This window comes from Lissotriton vulgaris, chromosome 3_2, assembly GCF_964263255.1.
Source record: "Lissotriton vulgaris chromosome 3_2, aLisVul1.2, whole genome shotgun sequence".
Lineage (NCBI taxonomy): Eukaryota > Metazoa > Chordata > Amphibia > Caudata > Salamandridae > Lissotriton > Lissotriton vulgaris.
Genome location: NC_141690.1, coordinates 188,937,450 through 188,959,304, shown reverse-complemented (window position 1 = coordinate 188,959,304; position 21,855 = coordinate 188,937,450). Strand labels below are relative to the sequence as shown.

Here is a 21,855-nt window from a genome sequence, read left to right as displayed (position 1 = left end):
AGGCAGCATGGAAGGGGAGAAAGCTATTGAACCAAACATTGCAGCCGATAAATGGAAAGAACATTTCGAGGTCCTGTACCGAAGGCTTGAGGAAGAGGGTAGCAACACAGCGAAGGATATCGCTCCACTGCACAATACTTGTTTTGAGGCCCCGGAAAGAACTCTTACAGAGATAATTAGTGCCATCAGCAACTTGCCCCTCCTAAAGCACCAGGCCTTGACAAGATGCCAGGGGACCTCTTTGGCACTGAGCCAACCATCTGGGCCCCATATCTGTGGTTCCTGTTTAATACCATACTACAGGGAATGGCTATACCAGCAACGTGGGATGGCGCAGATATTTTACCATTCCATAAAAAGGGTTATCTGCTTCTCCACCTCTAACTACACGCCCATAAGCCTAATCAATGTTAGTGAGAAAATCTTTGCCATGGTATTGTTGGTCCGCCTTCTAACTTGGATGATCAAATGTAAAATATTGAGCCCACTTCAAGCTGGCTTTAGGGAAAACAGGTCCAACATTGACCAAACATTTAAGCTTCAACTCTTGTACCGGAAAACGGTGACTACAGATGGTGGCAGCCTCTATTTGATCTTTGTGGATTTAAAATCTGCATTTGACCTAGTACTTCGAGACAAACTGTGGGCTGTTCTTAGTGAGCTGGGGTGTCATTTCATCTTTATCATATGCTTAGACGTTTGCATGAAGGCAATTGTGCCCAAATTAGGTTTGGAAAACGTGGTGAATTCACCTCACCTATAGCTATAGACAGAGGGGTAAGACAGGGTTGCGTGCTCGCGTCCACCCTTTTTTGCCTTTCTATAAACGCACTTGTAGACACATTGAATGCAGGGAAGGATAACGATGCACCTAAGCTAACCTGTAGGAAAATACTGGCAGTGATGTTTGCCGACAGTGATGTTAGCCGACGATAATCTGTTGCTCTCAAAGTCACTGATGGGCATACAGAGGACCCATGACAACTTCAAGACCTTCTGTGACAATAGGGGTCTCGAGATTAACTCTTTAAAGACCAAGTATATATTCTTTAACCTAACCAAACTAGCTCTACTCGCCCCAATTCCAGCCCATCAATCCAATCCCATCATTGCATACTAGTGGAGAGGGTATCTGTTTTTGAATATCTCGGGGTCACCTTAACCGAAAACATTAACTGGGGGGCCCAAATTAATAAAACCAGTCTGAAGCTAGCACAGAACACGGGGGATTGATCAAGCTATTCAGGAACTCTTCTATTAAACCTACTGGGTCTATAGTGGAAATCTATAAACTGCAAACAAGGGGGTCTGCAATGTACAGGGCTGAACTTTGGGGGTATAATTTTCAGAGAAATATCATCAGGACTGCAAACTCTTTTGTTAGGCAGCTTTTTGGTCTTCCCCTTACACCACTTCGTTTGGATCTGGGGGTAAGGCTAATTGCAGATGAAACTGCTCTAAGACCCCTAATCTTCTGGCATCGATTATGGGTAACCCCGGAACTGGCCGTGTATAGGGACGAGCTAAAAGAGATCTTGGGCTTGTATGGCGCATGGAAATTACCGTAGTTAGCCTATGCTAGGGACACATTTTTTAATATGGCCAGAGCAAGACTATGGCATCATCCTGAGGTAGCCTGTGCTGCAGTTTCCAGAAAGGAGCTTGTCCAGAGTTACAAGGGGGACAAACTCGCCCGCATTCAGGGGTGCTCAGCAACAGGTTCATTAACAGCGGTGTTTCTGAGAATAAAAGATCAGTACAGCCTAGAGTCTGCCCTGGATGAGATATACCCTGCGCTAGCAAGGAAACTGTACATCCAAAGCAGGCATGGGGTACTTCTGCTGCGCTCCATCTCCAATAAATGGGCAGGTACACTTTCTCTAGGCTGTCCAGCCTGCAACAAAGCAGAGGAGTCAGAGTTGCATGTTTTTTCTTCTGCCTCCGCTATAGAAAATAAAGATGCCGCTGGTTGATCCAATTATGTATAAGTCTGGGAGCTCAACAATGTATAGAGGCATTTAGATCACTAAAATTCAATACTACATCCCCAATTGTATTTGCAGTGTCACGCTTTCTACTCTCGATGTGGAGTGTGCACAGGTCACTTCAGAAAATCCCTATATTGGGAAAAGCAGCCTACATTTTCTTTACATTTTATCCGGGCTAGTTCCACTCTTTTAAACTGTTCTCATATTTGGTTTTAAATGTTTTTGTTAGTATTTAAATCCTATGAAATGTATTAGTGCTATCTCTGCCCAACAATTGTACACTTTCTTTTTTTAACTGGCCTTTTGTATGCGCTGCTTTGTATCTTGTCTATATATTGGGGCGTGGGATAACAGCAATAACTTATTATCGTAACCTCGGACATTGGGGTTTTAAGATCTTGTTCTTGAGATTGTTTTTACTTACTGTTAGTTATTTCACTCGCACTTTTATGGTCTATTGACCGCAATAAAGTATTTTTGAATCGAATTGAAAGTCAGTTTGTCATCAAGACAGGCTACACCATAACTTTGGAATCCAGAGTTATTCTTTCCTGCTTTGTTTGATTTAATGTTGCAGGTACTCTTTACCTTTTGTCAACCTTTCTAAGGGGTTTCTACTATGTGTGACAGAGAGAAAAACACGACTGGTGGGTTATCGAGAGCACAAGTGTTCAAACTGGGCCTGAAAGGACAGTGGTAATGGCATATTTTCAAAATAACGATGTAAAGTAGTTCCAATTTGAGTAGTTTTATGTACATTTATCTTATGCCGATGTCCTGAAAATCCCAGACCTCTCCTTTACTAGATGGGGGTTCTCAGAATAATGGATGCCTCGTTAGGGAAAGTCCTTGTCTTGACAAAGGGTCTTGAACTATTAAATATATAGGTGAATAAGTAGTATTCCCCCTACCGCTTTGCTCCCATGTTTATATACATGTCTTGTATTTTGCGCTCACTGCGCTACCTAATGAGAAAGTACTCTATTTACAAGAAAGAGAAAGCTATTTTTTATTACTACTTGTGCAATAAAGAAATATGTTTTAATAAAAACCTTTAAGTAAAGAAAAGACATTGCTTCTGAGATGTGAAAAAATACGATCTCACTTGTTTACTTAGGACTCGGGATGCATGCATAATCTGTCTGATTATACATGAGTGGGAACTAAGATAAGTACCAGTCTGTTCCAACAATGCATAGTCAGTGTGATTTGAGCTTCAAAGAGTACTGAACTAAACATCTTAACCTAGGTGGCACCCCTGAAGATGGGATGTCCCTATGCAGGGATCGGTTTGGGGTCCAGGACAGAATATTATTAGCAGACTTTCTCTGTCACACGTTTGGGTTTTAGTTGACGCCAGGGAGTTACATTGTTGTCCATGTTTGTCGGAAAGGATAAAAAACAGTCCCTGAGTCTAAGTGGAATTCAGGAGTAAGCCAGGAGTACTAGATGAGTACATTACGCATACACACAGCAATATCTTTGTGAATCATCCCCCGTGTATTCAAACTATCCACTAACGCATTGGAAACCAAGTAACCAAGAAACCAAGCCTGCTTTTGTGGTGAAGCTATCTGGCAGTAGGTTATTATATAACTTATTGGTTAAAAAAAGTATCAATTATAAATTGGACCAGTGTGCTTATTACCTTGAGAATATTCTGTGTCCCTGGATTTGGCAATCTGCTACTAAGGGGTGATATGTTTATACTATTTGAGCTATCAATTTGTTGGTGATTATGAACTCCTGACCTCAATTCTTTGTTAAAACAGTCTGTACAGTAAGTACTTACCACACGATGGCCAGCCTTGGAATTGTAAACATAAGTGCAGGCTCATAGTCGTCAATCATGTCCTGCGTGAGGTAACCAAGCTTCAAGGCTCTAGGTATGGGGCAAAATGAGAAGCGTTTACACATTGTCGTCCAGTGGTTGGCATTAAAACATTAAAATAGATACTGTAATTAAAAGAAGCAGAGCATAATGTATGTTGTGACTTTACACTCTAACAATGCAGTGAGGAGAGGCATATCCCCAAAACATCTTTACCAGTGTAAGAGCAAACACAAAATGAGGTAGTGCTCACACAAAAGTCGTCTCACAAACAACCTTCATTCTGCTCCTCCGTTCCCCTATTTGCCTTTTCACAGTGTGGTAGAGATCACAGACCACCCCAACATCCCAATACTGCCATATTTTGCTAGCTAGAGTATACTGGCCTTCACCCCTTAGGCTACAACATATTCAAGGGTCACACGTATCCCTTTTCTGCTCAATCACAGGGGCATCATCCAGTACCAGCAAGATTTCATGGCCCTCATGTTGCTGCTCTTCGTCGCATGATGTTGTAACCCAGGAGAAGGCAAAGGGAATTGTTTGCTTTAAGCAAGACTATATTGCCTTGATACTATGGTACTTATCCACACAAATTGGGTCATTCTCCCTGCCAAGCTCCATCTAGTCTATAATCAAGTTGAAACTAATGAGGCTTAGTGGTCCCTGTCCACAATCTCTGGCACCCTAACATCCTGATCTGATTGTGTCTCATCACATTCTCAACTTGTTCTGTATATCAATACTCTGTTCTTTCTGATCACCTTGAGCAGTGCTTTGTCTATCTTTTCAAATTTAGAAGTTTGTTGCTTCTGAAGCATTTTCATTGTAGTTTAAAAATTGTTATTTCAACCCTCTTGCAAGGATGAACCTCTTATTTAGCTTGTCGACTTTCCCTTTGTGCCTAGAAATAGACTTTCAATGCTCCTAAAGGCTGCCCAATAAATGCACTCCCATGGGTAAGACATGGCCTCCCGGTGATTGACCTCTGTGCCTCGATTTGGACTTCCTTCTGTGAGGAAGAAAGACATCTGTGTCCTCTCTTTAGCGATGCAATACAGGTAACTCACCTGTTGAGTTGCAGAGGAACCAACCAGGTTTACCCAATAGGTCAGATTGAAATCTGCTCCAGGCCCTCTTAGAAATCATGTTCCGTTTCTCACTGCTAGTTGTGGCTGGGATCCACTCACTCATTGTGGCCCCTGTTTCTTCCTAAGCATCACTGTGCATGTGCGGCACACAACTATACTTACAGTTCTGAGATAGTCTGGTGTTTACTTGCAGCAGTTTACACCCACCTCTCCCTCCATCATCATGCTTCACTTCCATTGCACCAACTGTTCACCCATGTGGGGAATTAAAGAGGTGCATGCCCTAGGCTACTGGAGCCCTTCATGTACTCCAGAAAACACAGTAAACCTTTACAAATGGATGCCCATACCCCAGAACCTTTTTCCACCGATGTCATTCATTTTACCCAGGTACAGTGATTTCCATGTCATAATCAGATGGTCATGACCCCTGTGTATTACTATGGGAGGCATGCCCAGGAATTCATGTGACCCGTGTGTATTGATACACAAGGGATGACCATGTGGCCCATGAGCTTTGATATTTAAGACAAGATCCAGGCAGAGTTCCAGAAATTGAGCCTACTTTTATGAACTGATAGGTGCGCAGTCATAGCCTATATGAATGTTATCCACTAATATACTTCAAATCATGCTTGGTTGCGGATGTAACCCACATACTGTGATAGTCATATCATAGACCGATAATATGCTCAGTGGGTTATCATGAATGTACCCTCTGGGATCTGTCATGGTGCCATAATACATTAATGCTCAATTAGAGGCCTTTCACCCTAGGTATCCCGTGAAGAATGCTCAGGCACTCTAGCCATCGGATGCTTGGTGCATCCCAGGTTGAGGTATACTGTGTCAATGATCAACTAAATGCAAGAGACAAGACTAACTCACATAAAAAGTCAGAGAGAGTCATTAGATGGGTAGGATGCCAGGCAGAGACCAGAGCTCACAGGTCATGAACCAGCTGATAATGATCAACACCAGATGACTGCAAAACATCTATGAACCTCCTGGAAAATTGTCCTGCTTTGACTAATAGGATGTAGATACTCTTCAAATACAAACCGTCCATTGACTGTATTTGAAGAGTTTGCATAACAACTAACCTCACACAGGAATGGAGAGACAACATGAGAAAGAGCAGTCTGCTATGGCAGAACCTAGCACCGAATTTAATTGCAGCTAATACGCAAACAGATAGGGTGGCCGCACGTGAACTAGAGGGGCAGACGGACCACCTAGAGGACCAACTTATGTGTCGGAAATATTGAAAACTTAACTAATCTACATCTGTTGAACACAATATTTATGTAGTAGACACAGAGGTGTGCATACTCTGGTGCAACGTGCAGAAACTGTTCTAGAGAATGATTCAAGGGGAAGAATACAAATCTACTCTTAAAAAATTAGCAACATAAATTAAGGAGCAATCAAACTCGGCAATGGGAGTACAAGGTAGAAGAAGCAGAATCTCACCAGACAAGAAATGTATAGTGAGCGTAGGAGGAAACCAGGGAAAAGGAGCATGGAACTAATTTAGGAACAATGACACACAAAGCACCAGTATTCGGACCCCCTTCAGTGGCCCATCAAGGGCCAGCCCTGTAACATAACGGGATGCTACCTGGTAAGCATTGCAGAAAAGTGGTTTGATGCCTATATGAGTTCCAGATTTTGATATTCTCAGACAACGTGTCAAAGGAGCAAACACCTCAGAAGACAATAATAGGTATTAAAAAGATTTGCACACATTGAGATATATATATCGAGTTTCCTAGCCAAGCTAAAAGCCCAATAGATAACTACTACTGAACAAGATGAAGAAGGATGGGGAAACTCAGGAGAAGACAACTGAAGAAGAAAATGAAGAACATGGGTTGCATGATAGAGGAAATATGAGGGAACTAAACTACTCTACTACCAAACCGTCTAGTTGCTTGCTAACTATTATAAGGAACTACATATGCAACAATTTCTGCTGGTCCCACAATGGACAGGAACCCTACTGGAGGTGACCTGGTCAGGAAAGAGAAACACTGGGAGAAACTGTTGGAGCAAAGGATTTAGGTCACTATTGACTATATACAGAATCATGAGGAAAGCACTGCCTCCTACTGACTTTTACGTAGCATACAGGGAGGCCTTCGTTTCAACAGACAGTGGCACACAAGGAGTTCACGGGGGCAGTCTGGACAACAAAGAGACCAATAATATTGGCCCTACCCAAACCAGACACAATCACACAAACTGAGTCTTCCACAGGCCATTATTAATGATGAACTTGGATCGGAGGGTGTTGAGGAATATTTGTGGTGCTGAGGATGCTATGGATTTTGGAAAAGCTGTTGAACTCTGGCCAATAAAGATTTATACCCAAAGGCGCAGATTCAAGACCATTAGGCAGGTCTTCCATCTGCCTGAGGAACCACTGAAAAGACATAGCTGTGGCTTTGAAGGCAGAAAGGAGATCGCCACACAAAGGCTGCTAGATGAAGGAGTAGTTCTGCAGATGAAGGTGGAACTGCCAAAGATTAGGAAAGCCAATTCCCTGGAAAAAAATCAATGTCCTACTGCACACCTCAGGTTAAGGGAAAGAAAGGGTCAGTAAACTGAATGCCTAATCAATGCAATAGCTGGAGGGAGTTAGATGTGAGAGACATATTATTTCCGAGGCATATGTGTTTATAGCCATTTATGTGAAGGTACTCTCAGAAAACTACACAAATATATTTTCTGACTGAGATAAACATGTGTCAATACTCAAAAGCTTAAAGTGTACTTGCTATTGTTGCAGCTAAACATTTAAAAAAAATTGTAACCCTACATCTTGCGCAGTTCTTGCCCAGAATTATCGATAATTCTCATGCTTTCCTTATGTGTTCTTTTCGTGAAGAATTACATTTTTTACCCACTTTTGAAAAACACCAAACCTGGGCACAGCCAAGCCAAGCCAATGGTCACAGAAGCCTTAAAGTAGACCATGGTTATGAGACGTCGAAGTAAAATGGCCTCCTGCATTTAATCCTAGAGTGTCTTCAAATACATGTATTCGACTATTCTTCCTTCTGAGAAGGCACAATGGCATCCCTTTGAGAAGATTGCGGCACCGGCTCCAGAATGAAGTCCTGTGCCTCCTACCAAACGCAATACAGAGGGATCTTCCCTGCGTGGCACCAGAATTGCAGGGTTCTGTGGCCCTACTTGCACTGTGCACTCATGGCCAGGAAGCATCTTTAATATCCCTGCATAAACAGCAAGGGCACAGAAGGAGGCTTGCATACATTTACACGTAAGCATGTTAAATACACCTTATTAGTATTTAGCCTGCCTCTGCTGCTCTTCTTTCAAGTCGGCCTCCATATGGTGCACTGCTCGCTGGGACCCACGAGACAGTTCTGTCTACACAAGAAGCTTCTCAAGTGGCTATGGTCATTAATGTGTGCATGTAAATCAGCTGATCAGAAGACGTTTGCTTCTATGGTTGCACTGTCAGACATAAACAAATTTAGACTTGGGGAAGTTCGAATTATTTACGCCTGTTGTACAACTGCTGAAAAAACTGCGAAAATAGCAGACCCACTAGTAACACTGTGGCAGCCATTTCTGCAGAACTGTAGCTTGTCCTTGAGTTTTGGGAAACATAACTGCTGCATATATCGTGTTTGATGATTATGACAACAAATCTGCAAAGGCAGCAGAATGCTGCTAGATACACCGTCGTTCTTTTCAGCATTAAATATATAGTATTACCGGCTCGCCCAATAATAATTCCCACAAATGTAAGTAATGATTATAAAGGGAAAATGTGTCCAGTAATTCAATTACCGCACAGTCTTTCCATTCTGCACCATTATTGGTATTGTCTATGTGATCAAGTAAGGCTGTGAAACAGGACACAGTCACACCTTTCCATTCCAGGCCTTACATTTCTGGGACTAAGTTTTCTACCAGAAGTTAACAGGCTACCGGGGAACTGTTCTATGATGGTTAGTTACATTACTGTCGACTTATCAGTTTGCAACTGCGTGGACTGAAAAACAGGGGGTCTGTCTGTCCCCTTTGTCACTTTTATTCCCAATTGTATGCCTCCGTTTAAATAAAAAACAAGCAATTGCAATACAAATGGTCTTGCAATTACGAGATTTTTACATGTTGGCATTGTAAACGGCAATGCCTTTTATTTATGTGTTTAAAAAAACTGCAATAATAAAAGGCTTTGTCATTTACACTAGCAATAGGTCACAGCTTCTAAAATGCGAGACCTATTGCATTGCAAACACTTGTCGTTTACAAGCGCCCCATGCTGCGCTTTCATGTTAATAGAGGCTACGCCCCTTTATTTAGAGGAGCTGTGTCTAAAGAAGTTAGCAGCCACCAAGAATGCCCGCTGCCTAAGGGAGCTTCTGATCCCCGCATACCATCCGGAAGTATCCTGTGCCATCCATGCAAACAAAGAAGTTGTGGCGATGTGGTGCCGCACTCCCTACTTGTGGGGCTGAAGCTGGTGAATCCTGAGGGCAGAAAGTCGACATTGACGACCCTTTTCCACAAGACCTGGAGGCGGCGGTAATGGCGGCGGAGGTGAGGGGGCTCAGACTTGCCCTGCGGAGAACCGATGGTGGAGTGACTCCTGGTGGGCACAGTGCGCAGGACTGAATCGGACTGCGAGCGGAGCCGGGACAGAGGAGGTGAGAGCCAGGCGGCCAGCGCTCCAATTCGAGGTCCTGGCTTTGAGGCCTGGTGATCGTGGCCTCTTAGACGTATTGGGGGGAGCAGGGGCAGGAGGAGGTGCCAGTGCTATAGTAGAGGCTGGCCCGGAGTCCTGACAGAACTCGACGCTGCACGGAGTACCTAGATCCGCTGGAAGGTTGTGCCATGCCCTGAAAGAAAAGGTCGGCCCACAGCGGCAGTTGAGAGCAGGAGGCCCGGAGTGGGTAGTGCGGTGGGCCTATTACGCGAGGCTACGGTTGCGCGGCCCCACAGGGCCTCGCAGAATCTGATAGCGGCATACACTTCCTGGGCTGGTGGAGGAGGCGGGAGGACCTGCCTCCCCAGGTCTGCAGGTTAACCCACATATATGGACCTCCTTTGATACCTGGGGCCCCCGCGCAAATTCAGAAGCTGGAGGTTGTGACCAGTAGCCAGTCTGCAGCAATGTGAGCCTCCGTAATGTGCTGGGGCGTCCTCCTGGTGGGGGCGACTGTGGCGTTTGTACCCCGAGGTTGGAGCCTTTGCCCAGGCCACGGTGATTGGATCCCCTGCATGGGTGGTTCAGAGGCCCTAACTGTAAATCCTGACAGACGCACTGGGAACGTTTGTGGCAGGGCCTGGTGAGTGAAGTGGCGGCCTCTCTGGACTTGGCTCTAAGGTGTGGTGAGGTTTGGATCTCGGCCCTCATTGGGACCGGAGGAGCCTTTGCGATAAAGGTAACTGTTGGGGCTGTTTCTGGGTCCCGTAATAGCTCGGGACTAAGTTATAAATGGACTTGCCCCATACTCCGGAGAGGCGGTGATTTGGAGCTGGCGGCCATCCTAGCTGGAGACGCTTGAAACGGGTTGGGAGGCGGAGTCAGTAGCCTCAGAAGAATCTGCTCAGACAGGTGCCGGACTGCTTACCTGACAACCTTGACGACAGGCGATCGCCACAGCTGCCCTGAGGATTCTCCTGAACCCCGTGACGTCGCTCTGCATACATGGTGATGGAAGGTAGGGGCCCTAAAGCGAATGCTCAGAAACAACTGGCCAAATTCGCCTGGTCTAAGGACGGAGAAAAGGGTAAGCCACAGCAGATGGGGAAAGACGACGGGACGAATGTTCCTAAGCAGGGCCTGAGGCAGACGCTGCATGATGTTATGGCGCGTTTAATGGAGTGCGCACATCGCTGGACTCGGTTACGGTAGAGGTCTCTCTCATCAGGGCAGACTTTAGAAAGATGGATGACAGGGTGAAGGAGCTAAAAATTGCAACTTCGGCTTTGCAAACGGATACGTCTGAGCTCCAAACACAGGTGGTTGAGCTGCAAAAGAAACAGGAGCGAATGGCACAACAACTTTCGTAACAATATATGCATTCTGGGGGTTCCGGAACGGACAGAAGGGCCTGCCGCAGACCTCTATGTTGAAGACCTAATCACCACGCACCACGCATCTCAAACCTAATACGTTGTCCAATTATTTCTCAATTGAAAGGGCTGACAGAGTGCCGGGCGGTAGGTCCAAAACAGGTGCCTCTCCGAGACCCCTCATAGCCCGAGTATTTAACTTTCGAGATCATGACATTATCCTACAAATTGCGAGGTCCAGTCCTCCCTTGAAAGTTGATAACTATGAAGTCGCCTTCTTTCCGGACTTCACAGCCAAGTTCCAGGCCCAGCGTCGAAGCTTTCAGGCAGTGAAAAGAGAACTTTGCGACAGTGAAGTGAGGTATGCTATGCTATTTCCAGCAAAGTTGAGAGTGGAATCGGATGGCAAAACGTGGTTCTTTGAGTCACCGGAGGAAGCGTGGGGCTGGATGGAGGGATGGAGCAAAGATGGAAGCCAAAGAAGGGACCCATGCTAGCAGATCAGGCCAGCAAAGGGACGGCCGTACAGAGGCGCTGGGCAATGGCTCGGCAGACAGAGGAAGTTCTGTCTACGGAGCAGGAATAGGACAGCCATTGTGGACCTTAGACCGCGTCAGACCCCGCCCACAGAGTAATGGTGGCGATAAAGAGACAAGGATCCGGCTGCGACCTCACACAGGACACGGACGATGGTGATCTGGTAAAGTATAGTGGACTTAAAAAACATGATTCGCCCAAGACTTAAGTGATTATATAATGTGGATGGCAAGACTCAAATTGTGATATATATATATATATATATATATATATATATATGCTTGGGAGGGACTGACTGACCCCATGCATTTTCAGCATTGTAAGGGGGGGCGGGGGGGGAGGCACTCTGCCATGTTTGGGAGTGGGTAGTTCTAAATCCACGGGCAGGGGGGCAGGGAGGGTGGGACTGGGAGGGAGGGGGGGTGTTATAGTGGTCGGTTGAAATGTAATTGTATTGTTTTGCTATGTGATGGTATTCATGTTGGTTTTGGAAGTGACAGACATAAATATGACGGAGTTGCTCTCGTTTGCATGGCGCATTATGATGTACTTGCCGTACTGTTGACCTATAAGGTTGTGGATACTAGTGTGCCATGGGATGGGGGTTGACGGGAAACTAGTCTCTCTGTCCTATCCTGAAACGTCAACGGACTAGGTGACAAAATAAAGAGGGAGATTGTCCAGTAATATCTCAAGGGACAGTCCCCGGACCCTGTGCTGCTGCAGGAAACTCACCTGGTGGGTAATAAATGCAAGGCCCTAAATAGGTGGGTAAGGTGGCCCTGGCAGACCTTGGTAGAGTTTTGACTGGACTCCCTGAGGGTACTCTGATAACTGGCGGTGATTACAATTTGACTATGGATGATACAATCGACAGATACCCACAGAGGCAGGGGGCCATACCGAATGACCTTATGGCAGAATTCACTGCGGCACTCAGATGTGGGGCGGGAGTTACAAATAGCTGATTCTAAGTATACGTACTTCTCTAGTGTGCATGGCAGTCTTTCCCGTATTGACTACTTCCTAACATACACGGCCTCCATTGATAGCTTTAGGCATCCTTAAACGCTGCCCAGAGGGATCTCGGACCATTCCCCCGTGGGGATTGAGTTCACTCACGGGGAGCGGCAGACTCGAAATACTATAGTTATTAACCGCAGACTGTATGGGAGGCATATAAAGTGGTCTTAAAGGGGTATGCCTTGTCATTAAAAACGAAGTATGTCGCGAAAAGACGTCAAATATTGGTTCACTTAGCGGAGGATCCTCCGGAGATGCACAACATGCACAGAGATGCACAACATAGAGACAAATACAGGCTCAAGGCATGTGAACACATGATGGCCACACATAGCGCTACCCAGCATAGGTTGTTTGAACTGGGAGATAGGGCCGGGAGGACTCTGGCATGGTTGAAAAGAAGGGAGCAGGGTACAAGGTGGGTGCCTCGACTGTTCGCCATCACCCCAAAGATATTGCGGAGGCATTTGCAGGTCACTTTGAAAAAGTATATTCCTCCTCCACTGCATATACGGAAGAAAACTCACGGCAGCTTTTGGCAGATAGGGATGTGCTAGCTCTCTCTGAGCTTGATAGAGATGCACTGGACGTGGATATGACCAATGAGGAAATCCAGAAAGCTATTGGCCAAATTAAGTCCGGGAAAGCGATGGGGCCAAATGGCACCACAATTGAGTTCCTCAGGGTCAAGGCCTCTCAGATAGTCCCACATTTAAGGGTGATGTATGAGGAAAGACCAGCGTATTGCTAGTATTGTTGTTATTCACAAGCCGGGAAAGCCTGTGGACGACTGTAGCTCGTATAGGCCTATCTCGCTGATATATGCGCAGGCAAAGGTCTTGGCAAAGATACTTGCCACGTGCCTTGGAACAGTGATCTCCTCCTTGGTACACCCGGATCAGTCAGGCTTTATGCCAGGGAGAAATATGGCTCTTAACATACGCCGTCTACACAATGTGATGGCGCGCAGGGAATTTATACGGGTGGACGCAGTTATATTGTCCTTGGATGCCTCCATGGCATTAGATTCTATTGAATGGCCATATCTGTTTGAAGTCCTCAAGAGGGTCGGACTGGGCCCTAAATTTATAAGGTGGGCGAAACTGCTCTACACTGTCATACAGGGGCAGGTAAGGGTTAACAGCTATACATCCCGGGCGTTGACGCTAAGAAGGGGTACTAAACAGGGATGTCCACTGTCTCCACTGCTGTTTTCCCTTATGCTGGAGCCCCTGGCGGCCTGGATCCGTCGAGATGTAATGGTGCAGGGCTTCCGATGGACATTGGAATGTGAGGACAGAATATCCTTATATGCCGATGACATATTGCTGTACCTTGCTTCTCCGTACAAGTCCATACATACTGCCCTTGATATTTTTTGTAAACTTTGGTAAGTACTCAGGGTATGCCATTAATTGGGGGTAAGTCCGTGCTGTTTGTATTACATGGGCAGGCTCCCCGCCTCCCCAAAGAATGCACGTTGGTATTTGCAGTGGACGGATTTAAATATCTGGGCATATTTGTTACATCAGACCCGGGGCTCTTTTACAGCCATAATTTGGCGACCCCGCTGGCCAGACTGCAGGCGGACGTTAAACACTGGAGATCGCTCCCTTTGAATTTGGTGGGCCGTGCTGCTCTTTTTAAGATGTTGGCGCTTCAGCGATTTTTATATATTCTCCAGAACTGCCTGCACCGAATTCCAGATGCGTACTTCGCAGTGGTTGAGGGTGAGGTGCGCACGGTGTTGTGGGATGGTAGGGCCCCTAGAAACGCTCTTCAGAAACTAACAAAAAGGATGGTACGACATGGGGATAGCGTTGCCTGACCTCAGGTTCTACTACTGGGCCTCTCAGTTGGTGGCCGTTAATTACTGGATGTACGCCCCACCAACAGACCCGGCCTACGCCCTAGACAGATACCAGATGGATTGCTCGGGTTATCTGGGTGCCCTGTATTCCCGCACAAAGAGACAGAAGTATGTTGGTCCCACACTGCACACGATACAAATTTGGCGTCTGGCAAACTCGCAGCTGGGGTGGGCTAACATTCTCACCAAGGCAACAAATTTGTGGTACACTCAGAAACTAGGCATGCTGTGCTATCAACCAGGACTTGACAGGTGGGATATGATAGGCATCTCGACAGTGAAGGACATGATTTAAAAGGGGGCAATACTCAAATTTGAAGATCTCCAGAGGATCTACCAGATGGCTCCAGTAGAGGTATTTAGGTACCTGCAAATAAGACACGCCTTACGGGCGGCCTTCCCGAGCTGCGAGGACATACCGGACTCGTCGCCTCCGGAGGATCCATTGTTTGATGGATCACTACAATCTAAAGCAATCTCCTTGACGTACAAAAAACTCAGTAACAATTTACCGGATAGCTTTGGCAAGCTCAAGGAGCAATGGGAGAGGGACCTGGGGCTGATTGAAGAGGAAGATTGGCGATTGGCTCTTATGTCACCTAGGGAGGCAGCCAGCACGCTTAGATTTAGACTGATAAAACTTAGGACTCTACATCGGTCATATATGACGGGGACAACTCTTGCTAAAGTTGGAGTGAGGCAAGATTATCTATGCATGAAGGGTTGCTAGCAGCAGGCTACCTTTTATCACACACTGTGGGAATGCCCGTTAATGAGCAGTCTCTGGGAGAGGGCCACAAATCATATGCAGTCTGCCTTGGGAAAGACGGTGGACCCGACGTCCCGCCTGGGCTTGTTAAACATATGGGCGGATTCGGACCTGACCGAAATTGACAACAACTGGTGACGTTGGGATACACGTTGCTGAAAAGAGAACTGGCTAGGGGATGGGGCAGAAAGGCACCACCTGCTGTATCGGCATGGCTGAAAGAACTGGATAGGTTCTTGATTGCGGAGAAAGAGGTATTTATAATCAGGGGGTGCCCGAATAAATGGGATAAAAATTATCAAAATTGAATATCTACATGGGAGAGATTTGTGTGTCACCTGTGGTGGAATTGGAAATGCCTAGGAATGTGGACAGAGATGTTAATTTGTAAAAATAAAAAAAAATAAAAAATTCTGTTTTGTAACCCCTTCAATATGTATGATGATGAGTGTAACTTGCTAATAACATATGTCAATTATTTCTGATTGTCTGTCACAAACCTTATCAATAAAAACAAATAAAAAAATAAATAAATGAGAGAGAGAGACACTTTGGGACAAGGGTCTGAAATATGCTATACTGTTTCAGGCCCGTCTCCGAGTGGAAGCCGAGGGAAAGACTAGATTCTTCGATTTCCCAGATGCTGCGGCTGAATGGCTCGACAGATGGCGGGAGATGGCAGAAAGGAACTCCAGTGGCCGTGGAGTATGACTGCCCAAACTTTGCAGGGAGAGCCCAAACAGGTTCCCGATTGACCGCCCACTCTGGGTTGACCGCCATCTGCCAGGTGCAGGTACAGGTACAGGTACAGGTAGAACACTATAGAGAGTCTGCATTGAGTAAATTATGGGCAGTTTTGAGCCCAGAGTGCAGATTCAACGTCTGGCCGAGATAGGAGTGAGGGACGTGGCTCTCAAGTGGCTCACCTCACATCTGAGCGGGCGGGTCTATCAGGTCGGCGAAGGCAACACTAGATCTGAGCCTATCCCCCTTCAGTGTGGAGTCCCGCAGGGCTCATCTTTGAGCCCTACGCTTTTTAACGTTTACATGGCCCCACTGGAGGAGGTGGTTTCACCCTTCGGGGTGAAAATAGTGACCTACGCAGACGACACACAACTGGTCGTCTCGCTGTCTCTCTCAGAAAGTCATGGTGAAAAGTTTGCCTCCTGTTTATCAGGCATTATGTCCTGGATGTCAGGCTCCCGACTAAAACTCAATGGCACCAAGACGGAGCTGATGCTCCTGGGCAACTCGGTTACCTCTCTTCCAAAAACCATGTGGCCCCCCTGTCTGGGAGCCCCCCCCCTCCCCTAAGGATGCAATAAAAAGCCTGGGGGTCTGGTTCGAGCCGGAGCTGTCAATGGGAACACAGGCCAAAAGGGTTGCGGGGACCTGTTATGGCCTGCTCGGATCAGTGCGGAAAATTCTTCCGCTACTCCCGCCCAACTCCAGGAAACTTCTGGTGCAGGGGCTTATTCTATCTAGGCTAGATTATAGCAACACCCTATTCCTGGCGGCCCCAGAGTCAACCCTCAATACGCTCCAAAGAGTCCAGAATGCGGCTGCCAGGCTGCTCACCGGATCGGCAAAAAGATCGTCTGCCAAACCTGCCCTTAAGGCCCTTCACTGGCTGCTGATCCGAGCAAGAGTGAAGTTCAAGTCCCTCTGCATTGTGTTCAGATCACTTCAGGGCGTCGGCCCCCCTATCCTGAGGGACTTAATCCGCCCTTACAAGTCGTTGCGCTCCCTTCGGTCCGACCATGGCAATCTGGTGACAATCCCGAGATCGAAGAGGGCACGGTCTGGTGGCCGCCGGTTTTCCGTTAATGCCGGTCAGCTGTGGAATGCCCTCCCAGTTGCGATTCGGAAGGAACCTAGTCTGGGGAAATTTCGGAAAGCCCTGAAAACCCACTTATTCCCTCTTGACGTCTGACTTTTTGGTGCACGCAGTGGGTAGCTTTGTGTTTCTTTTAGCGCTGGGACGCTCTAGGGCAGCCATGCGCTCTACAAATCAATTTTCATTTCATTTCATTTCAGGGAACCAGGGAGGGGGGTTGTTGGGTTGGATTGCTATTGTTTGCTTATTGTTATTGGCTTCGCATCAACAGTACAGTTCGGTCTCATCGTAGAGGAAATTGCAATCTATCTTGGTATCAATGTGTGCGCAGTGGGACAAAAATGTTAGATTATTGAGTTGGAATGTTAATGGGCTTGGGGACAAGATTAAACGTAGTGTTGTCCTGCAGCATATCAGATGGCGTGCACCAGACATTGTCATGCTCCAAGAAACACACTGGGATGTTAACTCATGTAAGGCAATACATAGATGGGGCCACACGATGATCGCCCGTGCTGATTTCACATCTAGCTCACGGGGAGTGGGCATTATGATAAAAAAGTAATTTCCCTTAACAATTTACTCCACTTGGACCGACGATCGGGTTAGGTACATTGGGGTCACCGGTACATGGGAGGGGCAGACCATAACATTTATGTCAATTTACGGTTCACCTGGTCTACAGACCACCACATTTAAAGACCTCAGCGCTATTTTATTGGCACTGACTGACAGATTGCTTGTACTTGGGGAAGTGGGGGGGGGGGGGGGGGGGAGGGGTGGAGATTTCAATTTCGGAATTTCATGCACATTAGATCGCCCTCCCACCACCCGTGTGCTGGGTCAGTCATCACTCTGGTTGTCTGAATTTTTGGAGGCCATGGCGCTAGTTGACTGGTGGAGAACTAACAACCCAGATAAAATTCAACACACGTTCTATTCCGGGGTATATAATAGTCTCTCCTGCCTTGATTACATTATAGTCCAAGGATCGCAGGTCACGTACATCCATGAAATCAGACATTTAGCCAAGGGCATATAACACCATTTCCCGCTATGGGTGCACATAGTCCTCGATCGAACACAGGTGGGGAGAATTGCTCCCATCAACCCATGGTATCTATGGGTTCCGAAAATCCGCAAACACCTGATCAAATCCATAGACTACTATTTCCGAGAAAGTGAGGGGACGGTGGAATCTCCATACACGCTATGGGAAGCCTTTAAACCGTACTCAGGGGTCAAGCCTTATCATTAATATCTGGGATGAAAAAGGATAGACAAAGAAATTTCTGATGCTGAGGCGGAGATATACCAACTAGAGCAGGAACTAGACTCAGACGTCACACCCGAGACACTCCACACGCTCCGCCTCAAACAAGATGGGTATAGGGTACTAGTGACTGACAAATCCAAAGCATTGGGAAGGGACAAGATGGTCAGGATTTATAACATGGGCGACAAAGCAGGGAAACTAATAGCCTGGCTTGATAAAAAGGAGTGGGCTAGCAGACTGGTTCCCGAGCTTAGAGACGCAGCGATGACTCCCATAACAGACCCGCAGGCTATTGTCGGCCAATTCTCCGTCCACTTCCGTGCTGTTTATGCATCCGTAGCACCATACACTGAAGACAACATCCATAAAGAAGGGAAACTCAAAACTCACTGCGCATCATACCGCCCTATCTCACTCCTCAACGCAGAACCTAAAATACTGGCCAAGCTGTTAGCTAATCAGTTAGTTAAAATCATTGGGGGCCTAGTACACCCTCATCAATCTGGCTTTATGCCGCACAAGAATACTGCAATTAATCTGCGCAGTGTCCATGGTGTCCTGGGTAGGGCGACCGCTATACAGGAGCAGGCAATAATTGTCTCCCTGGATCCACCATGGCATTTGATACGGTTGAGTGGTTGTTGGACCTGGCCCTTTAGGCAGGTTCACCCCGAGACTTTTTGCTTTTTCCTAGCCTGTTTATGGAACCTGGTGGTGGTGATTTTAGGCCTCTGCGCACTTTTTCACTGTGGTGCAGTGTAAAGTGCTTGAGCTCTCTGTGTATGTGTGGTGAGTGACCTGCCCTCCCATAGGAATGAATGGGGAATATGTATGCCCATGGTAGTTCCTGATGTGTGGGGAGTGCAGGGGCGAGTTTGGTATGAGAGAACTCGTGAGACTGAATGCTGCAAAATGGTATATGTGGCATGATTGTGTCTAGTCTAGAAGTGCCACTTTTAGAAGTTGGCATATTTGTGTAATTTGTGTCTGGCGTGTGATTGGCTGGTGAGCCTGGTCCAGGAGTGCCTGGGCCTGCTTGTGGATTGACTGTCTGATTGGAGGATGACAGGGGCTGGAGAGCCCAGGAGGTTGTCTGAGTCAGCCCGTGGATGAAAGGCAGCATCTGCTGCCAGGGAAGTGGGAGGAGATGGCACCTGATAGTGAAGGGCTGTGCCTGCCTGACCACAATGCTGGCTCCACCCCCCCGCTGGGTGACTGTCACCTCTGTCCCTGATACTGAAGGGACTTCCCTATAACCAGTTCTAGCTGGTTCTCACACTGCCTGCACAAAGACTTCAAAGAATTTTCCCTGTATAAGAAGGGTCTGTGTCCCCTTCCAAAATGTTCTTGTTTCTTACTTGAATCTTGCCAGAGGCATGCTGCTGCTTGGGCCCAGGGGAATCCCTGGGCTCTGCCCAGCCCCTGGACACCTGATGGACTTTTTTCTGGACTCCTGAATGGACTTTTGGTGACTTTCTGTTGCCCTGGCGCCTGGGAGCGCTTTCCTATGGTCCCCAGCGCTTAATAGCGCTTTACTCTGCTTCTAGCGCTTGGAAGCGCTTTTGTGACTGTCGTAGCGCTGGGGAGCGCTTCATCTGCCTTTGGCGCTTAGGAGAGCTTCATTCGTGCTAGTGAGTGCCCACCTCGCTTCTTCGCTATTCTTTATATTTTATATTTTAACTCGCGGGAGCCCACTCCTCGGTTAACTCAGACCCAGCCTACAAGTGCCTGAAACGGGACGCTGTGCTGCCCGCGGCGACCCGGAAGTGGCCGGCCGGCCGGCCAATCCTAGCGCGGCCGGCAGGAAGTCCCGCCCCGCCCGGGGACGCGAGGAGCCCCGGAGGAGAAGTGCTGGCTGGTGTGGGGCTCCCGTGGTCTGGAAGAAGTCCCGAGAGACGATGGAGCAGTGCGGTGGGGGCACGGGGCACATTGTCGGTGCCCACCCCCGCCGCAAGTCCGAGCTGCCGCGAGAGAAGGAGAGGGGCTGGGAGAGCCCCGCAAGGGTGGTGATGGCAGCAGTAGGGGGCCCAAGGCACATTGCCAGTGCCTGGCCCCCGCCGCAGATGACAAGGTGCACGGAGGCGGCCGTCTGGAGATGCGCTGGCTCCCCCCCCCCTCTTGAAGTCCCGGTCCCGAGATGGGGGACCGGGTGAAGATGAGCGGGCAGAGGAGATGGGGCTCTCGTGGGCGAGAGAGCCCCGCAGCGACCACCGCCTGTGTCCCCTACGCATGGGGAAGAGAATTCCCCGAGCTGGAGCCCGGTAAGGAGAGGGCTCGGGGGTGTTGGTTCGTAGAGTGCCCCACTTGGCAGCGGGCCACTCCAGCAGTGTTGGTGCATCGTGGGCGGCCCCGAGTGGCAGTGGGTCGCCCCCCACGTCTTATTAATTAGTTACAGAGCCCGTGCGTGGCTCTAGTTTTGGGAGCACTTCCACTGTTTAGAGAGCCTGTGTGGCTCTGACGGGGCCAGATGTGGTTGCAGGGCCCATGGGGGTCCCGAGGGCCAGAGGGGCCTGTGTGCTTGCCCCTGTTGGGGGGTACATTCCGCTTTGGAGTCCAGAAGGGCTCACCGCTCACACGATGTTTAAAGCCCAGTGAGGCTCCTGGGGGACACAAGTGTCTTCAGAGCCTGTGTGGCTCCAAACCCTGCGGCGCAGTTCTGTTCTAGGGTCAGTGAGGGCCCTGTCGCAGTTTTTATGATTCTCCAGCTGCCCAGCAATTAGTGGGCAGCTGCACCGTTTAGGTGCCAGATGGAGAGGGAGTCCCTGAGAGGGACAGAGGTGGCACAGTGGTGCCAGGCCTGCTACAGCTGCGCAGCACTTAGTGCCAGCTGCAACGTTTAGGCCCTTGTGATTGTTTCCAGGTGCCCAGCAAGTAGTGGGCACCTGCACTGTTTAGGTTTTGCGCCAGTGGCGCACCCCTGACTGGCGCTGCATGGCAGCGCGGGCTGACATTCTGGACACAGGGCTCTTTTAGTCCCTTTATCAGATGGGGGCTGGTATGTGATTTCTATGTTTTTAATCGTAATTGCCTACTGTGCGTTTTTGCGCTATTGTGTTGTTCTGGCACCTCTGAATGTTTCTAGGCATCATGTGTCTTTCTTTCCCTGCGCTGCATCTCTGAATGTTTTAGGCATCAAGTGTCTTCTTGCGCTGCACCCCTGAATGTATTTTATTGCATCATGTGCTTTATTCTTAACACCACTGAATGTGTAGGTTTATGCATCATGTGTTTCTCTTTACTACTCCTCTGAATGTATATTTATGCATCATGGGTAATGTGTTCTTTCCTAGACCCCTAAACGCTGTGGGATACTTAGGTGGTTGTCCTTACACCTCTGAATGTTTTAGGCATCATGTGTTTCTCTTTACTACTCCTCTGAATGTGTTTCATGCATCATGGGTAATGTGTTCCTGTTTATACCCCTAAATGTATTTTTAGGTGGTTGTTCTTTTTAGTACAGGTGGTCCTAGTGAGGTCCTGGTACCTGTTCCCAGTAGTTACTGGATGTGATTTATAACTGTTACTTTGTGCTAAAGTGATTTAATATTCTTTTATTCTAATTTCTGACAGTATTTC

At 47.6% G+C, this 21,855-nt stretch overlaps 1 protein-coding gene across 3 annotated transcripts in view; it reads right to left on the bottom strand.

Moving 5' to 3' along the window:
• Positions 1 to 21,855, bottom strand: part of ZFYVE28 (zinc finger FYVE-type containing 28) — an 826,377-nt gene that overhangs the window by 225,255 nt on the left and 579,267 nt on the right. For all 3 annotated transcript variants that reach the window (XM_086964197.1, XM_086964196.1, XM_086964198.1), the window contains exon 6: positions 3,781 to 3,870. In XM_086964197.1, coding sequence (XP_086820323.1) covers positions 3,781 to 3,870 — 90 coding nt within the window. The remainder of the gene's footprint in view (positions 1 to 3,780; positions 3,871 to 21,855) is intronic.